Source organism: Neoarius graeffei, chromosome 1 (assembly GCF_027579695.1).
Source record: "Neoarius graeffei isolate fNeoGra1 chromosome 1, fNeoGra1.pri, whole genome shotgun sequence".
In the NCBI taxonomy this organism is placed as follows: domain Eukaryota; kingdom Metazoa; phylum Chordata; class Actinopteri; order Siluriformes; family Ariidae; genus Neoarius; species Neoarius graeffei.
In genome coordinates this window covers 17,436,824-17,441,344 of record NC_083569.1, presented here as the reverse complement: position 1 = coordinate 17,441,344, position 4,521 = coordinate 17,436,824, and the positions used below count along the sequence as shown (strand labels likewise).

The window sequence follows — 4,521 nt, the reverse complement described above, 5'->3', positions numbered from 1 at the left end:
GATACAAAATCTACATATATAATGCCCAGTAACCAGTCTTGTGGCTCAGAAATGATGAACACAACACAACACAATGTAAATGTGCAATGGGTAGAGTCTGTTTTTGCCTTACACGCATAGTTCTATGTTTGAGTCTCAGCTGTGCTCACTCAACAGATATCTATATCATCACGTTGTTTTTCAGTCTTTGCACCTTTGTTGACAGGTTCCCAGCATCCACTTCAACAAGCATCTTCTGAAATACTTCAAAAGTGTACTTGTGAGTTTTTGGGTATTTAAGATCCAAGGCATAAGTTAGCCCAAGCAAGTAGCAGCAGGCTCTGCTGAGATCATCATGGTGGTTGAGTACAATGGAACCCTCGATGACGATTCCTACGTCCACGATTTGTCCATTGAGCCATCATTTCTGCTCCGAGCTCTTCTTCCACATCGATGGCTGAGTCACCAGAAGTCTGTAGACATTGTAAATGAAAGTGGTTAGAGCAGGCAGAATGTCACCAGAACAACATAAATGACCAACTACATAAAATAAGCTATACAAACATCATGGTCCAAGTTGTCTATTATTTTAACAAGCACAACTTTGAATTATAATGAATAGACCCATGAAAATAATAATGATGACGACTTAAACACTAATTCAGGTAATTAACGTTTCAACTTGTAGTTTGGCCTTGGTGTCTCTTTGTTTCCACAGATCCTCGAGAGCTCCACCTCCCTGCACTAACTGATCTGATCTGATTTAGATATAAGCTACAAGAGCAATGTTGCAGTCTTTCCAATAGACACAAAAGGGCAAAGTGCAGCTGACAATGTATTTTTTTTTGCACTCACCTCAAACTCCTTGATTAAGGCACTGACATCTTCTCCCAGGTGATCAATGAGGCATCTGATGACAACTTCTCTAGTTTTCTCAATAGGAATTCCACTCTGTTAAGGAGAGGGGGAAAAAACAACAGCTGACAAGATACTGTAGTCACTCAGTGTACATTTTGGCCCTTCTACTTTAAAGATTATAACAGTTTTGACTACACTGGAAAAATGAAACAGTTTAGTCGAGCAGTTGGTAAATCATTAAAATTTCTATGAACATTCATCCCTTATCTGTAGTGGTCACTGGAATCTTGACGTCATATTTGCCATATGATATTTCTGATGTAGCTCAGAATACAGTCATATTGAAACAGTAAAAATTAACAGTAAAACATTGTAGTAGGCAGAGTATGTTGTTGTATATGAACAAGAAATAGTTGGTTAGAGCAGATAAACAAGAAAACACTGTGGTGGAAAAAATGATCTCAGGAGTAAACTAAAATACCTGCAGTAGAATATTCATCTCTGCACGATGTCTCTCTGCAGCAGCACCTTTCTTGGCCTGGAAGATGGCAAGGAGTTTCGGGGTGTAGTGGTCCAACTTGAACATGAATTTGGCCTCAAGATTTATGGTGGTTATTCGATGGAACTCTGCGTTGACCTGAAAAAAGACAAAACAAAAGCACAAGGCCCAATTTATAGACTTGGGTTTAAACAAGCTGCCTAAGGTGCATTTGCATAAAACTGTACAGATTTTTAATCTCACCTGTGACATGTCAAACAAGGCAGGCCACCTTTCTTTGATCTCTCTGATGCTCAGTTGAAGACTGACAACATCCTGTCTTCTATGAGCAAAAGTGTTGGACATCAATTGGCTGACGGTCGCCCTCTCTCTCTTCTTTAGTTCGGACAGGATTGTTAGCCGCTGTGCCTCTTGTTGTTCAGAGCTTTCTCCTGAAGGATAATGTGGGAGATACATCACTTCCCCTTTGCGTGCCTTTTTAACATTTTGGGCTGGTTTCCTCTCACCAGGACGTTTGTTTTTAAGAGAATTGCACGTGACTTCAGGAAATCCAAGATTTCTTAACTTGGACCTATAATTTCCCATTTTGTATTTGAGGCTGTACATCCATCCAATCCATCCGTTGCGACTTCCGGGTTCTGTTAGACATGGATGTTTTTGGACTAAGGCTTCTGCAACCTGTCCAACCTGAAGGCCTGTAGGATAGGCAGTGTAAATGTACATGTAATCTGACAGCTTTTCCATTATTTCAGACTTGACCCGGGTGTTGTTGAGGACAGTGCCATCTTTCAAAAACAGTTCATTTGCATTCCTGAGTACTGCCTCTGTTGCAACTGAAAAAAGTGGAATTTCAACTTCACTTGGCCACAATGCCCGTTCAGGGCTCAACAATATAGTATCTTGTGATGACACCGATGAGCCATCTGACTGGTAGTCTACAGAACTACAGGATGACTGTGAAGGCAACGTTTTTGAAGTAAAGCTGGAAGTGTCACTCACATCACTTACATCTGCCACATTTTCAGTCTCTGGTGGTACCGTTGTGAGCACTATGGAAGGAATGACAACCACTTTGATTGTTCCCTTATGTTTAACGTCCTTAGTAGAATGAATTGTGAAGAAATCTCCAAAGTCCTCGTCAAGGTAATGAAGAGTGAATTCTTCATGAATCTGAAATGTGTCCTTCACAGTCTTATGCAATTGCTCCACTGTATCTGGAATCCCTGGTGACAGTGTGAGCTTCTCACTATGATGATCAATAATCACCTTCAGAACAACAGGGTCCATCTGTACAAAAACAAATACAGCTTTTACTGACCTAATACTGGATAATAACATGTCGTTTTAAACTGACCATGCATTTCCCTCCCACATAGTATGGTGTCAGTGGGTATGTATCACTAAGTTGCTCTATGCCGAGCAGGGTCACCTTCCCAGAGTGCTCCAAAACAAACCCCCTAAAATGTTCATAATACCAGCTGTTGAGCAACTTAACAATGAAGTTTAGATCACTGCCCACAATCACAATTTGTGAAATCTCCACAAAATTGGGCAGACCACCGGTAGATCCATGGGGTAGAATCATCCCAACTGCATATCTGGTTCCATGATATGACAGTGCACTTGTCAGCTCCACTGTGGTTTGTGTTGGATATGCTTTTTTAAAAGACTCCTGTATCTCTTCATGCAGCAATGCCAATGGAATACTAGTTACTTTACTCACACATAATGCAGGTTTCAAAGCATCAGCATGTAAATGATAAGCCAGCATCATTTGGTGCTTTGTGGCGAGAGTGAGTAGAATGTTTCTGAAACTGTTGGTGTGTCTGACAGTACGCTTGAAAAAATTATGTTTAGCTTCAAAGCGCATGGTCCAGACACAAACCAAAGGCCCAAAGCATTTTATCATGTCCGGATAATGTTCTAAAAAATGGAACTTCGGAGTTAACTTAAAGCCAGGAAACACTTCTAACAGTTGATGGCGATGTTCAGAAATCAATTTATCGAGATAACTAATACTGTCCTCGGTATGAACAGGGGATATCACAAGTTCAGTAATGTCTTTTAAGGTCATGAGAACTTGCCAAGCGGGTTCAGTGAATGGCACTTTTGTACCAATTATGAATGGTAACAATCTCAGTAGTGTCCAATTCTCGTGTGCGTTTCCGCCGATAGATCTGCGAGAAGAAAGATTTAGCGAGATTGGTTGAGGGCGGTCAGTTTTGTCAGTCCACTTATATGGAAACTCTGCAATTAAATTGTTCAGTTGTAACAGAGTGAAATACTGCTTTTTTACAAACAAGTTAAGACATAGTGCTAACTCCAATGGTATTACTCCTTCTAAGAGGTCGTGGAGCACATCTGGGGGGTACCCTGTCACAAAATGGAAATGCTTCAATTTTTCTGTTAAGGGACAAACCTTCTTTACACCATAACAATGTCCCTGATCAGGGTTTTCCTTTACAGCTTGAACATGTGATGCATAATTCTCCTTTGTTCTTGGTGGAAAAAATCCAGAATGCACCTCTTTTTGCTGGTAGTCTGAATGGTCCCCAACACAAAATCTACATATGTAATGCCCAGTAAAACTTTCCACCAGACCACTCAAAGCATGGGCACCCAGATTATCCGCTGAAACACAAAAAACTGTTCCTCTAATATTTTTGCCAATGGCAGGGAAAAAAATGCCTTCTTCCTCTAATATAATAAGGTCCTTCAAGAGAGGCTCCAGGACGGTTTCATAGCCAAATTTCTTAACATCATTAGCTTTGCAAAGTAGTGCCAAATTAATTGATGTTAACTGGGATCTCAATTCTGAAGGCACATCTGCAAGTACCCAATAGAAGGCTGTCACTTTATGTTTTTTCCGCGAGGTTCCAAGCGGATTACATATTTCAAAATCATCCGCATAAAGTATGAGTGAAATTTTTAACTCTCCATCTGAATAAAACTCATTTAACTTAAAATATTTGCCATCTTTAAAGGATGAAAGCTGTGACGCCTTGCCTGAATGACTTGTCAGTATTTTGCTCACAATATCTTTATTGTTTAACAGTTGCTGTAAGGATTTTAGGATAGGCACATATTGAAAGCTATTACTGTCCTGTGGATCAAATATATATTCAACTGGCTCAATAAAATTGAAGTTTTCTTTAAAGTATTTCCCCCTCTTATACTTAGAATGA

At 40.0% G+C, this 4,521-nt stretch overlaps 1 protein-coding gene across 1 annotated transcript; it reads right to left on the bottom strand.

The window, feature by feature from the left end:
• Positions 1–332: 332 nt before the first annotated feature.
• LOC132883846 (uncharacterized) lies at positions 333–2,837 on the bottom strand. Its single transcript, XM_060917909.1, has 4 exons — positions 1,580–2,837; positions 1,319–1,474; positions 835–930; positions 333–452 (listed from the first exon to the last, which is right to left on the bottom strand). The coding sequence occupies exons 1-4, from the start codon at positions 2,672–2,674 to the stop codon at positions 333–335; spliced, it is 1,467 nt and encodes a 488-aa protein (XP_060773892.1). The 5' UTR covers positions 2,675–2,837.
• Between the last annotated feature and the right edge of the window lie 1,684 nt (positions 2,838–4,521).

Bases quoted from the DNA above. Each gene is read 5' to 3' on its own strand.
- LOC132883846 (XM_060917909.1), bottom strand. From the start codon at position 2,674: ATGTTATTATCCAGTATTAGGTCAGTAAAAGCTGTATTTGTTTTTGTA. The intron at 1,475-1,579 runs GTGAGATTAAAA...GTCTTTTTTCAG, and splicing joins CCTTGTTTGACATGTCACAG to GTCAACGCAGAGTTCCATCG. The intron at 453-834 runs GTGAGTGCAAAA...CAATGTCTACAG, and splicing joins CCTTAATCAAGGAGTTTGAG to ACTTCTGGTGACTCAGCCAT.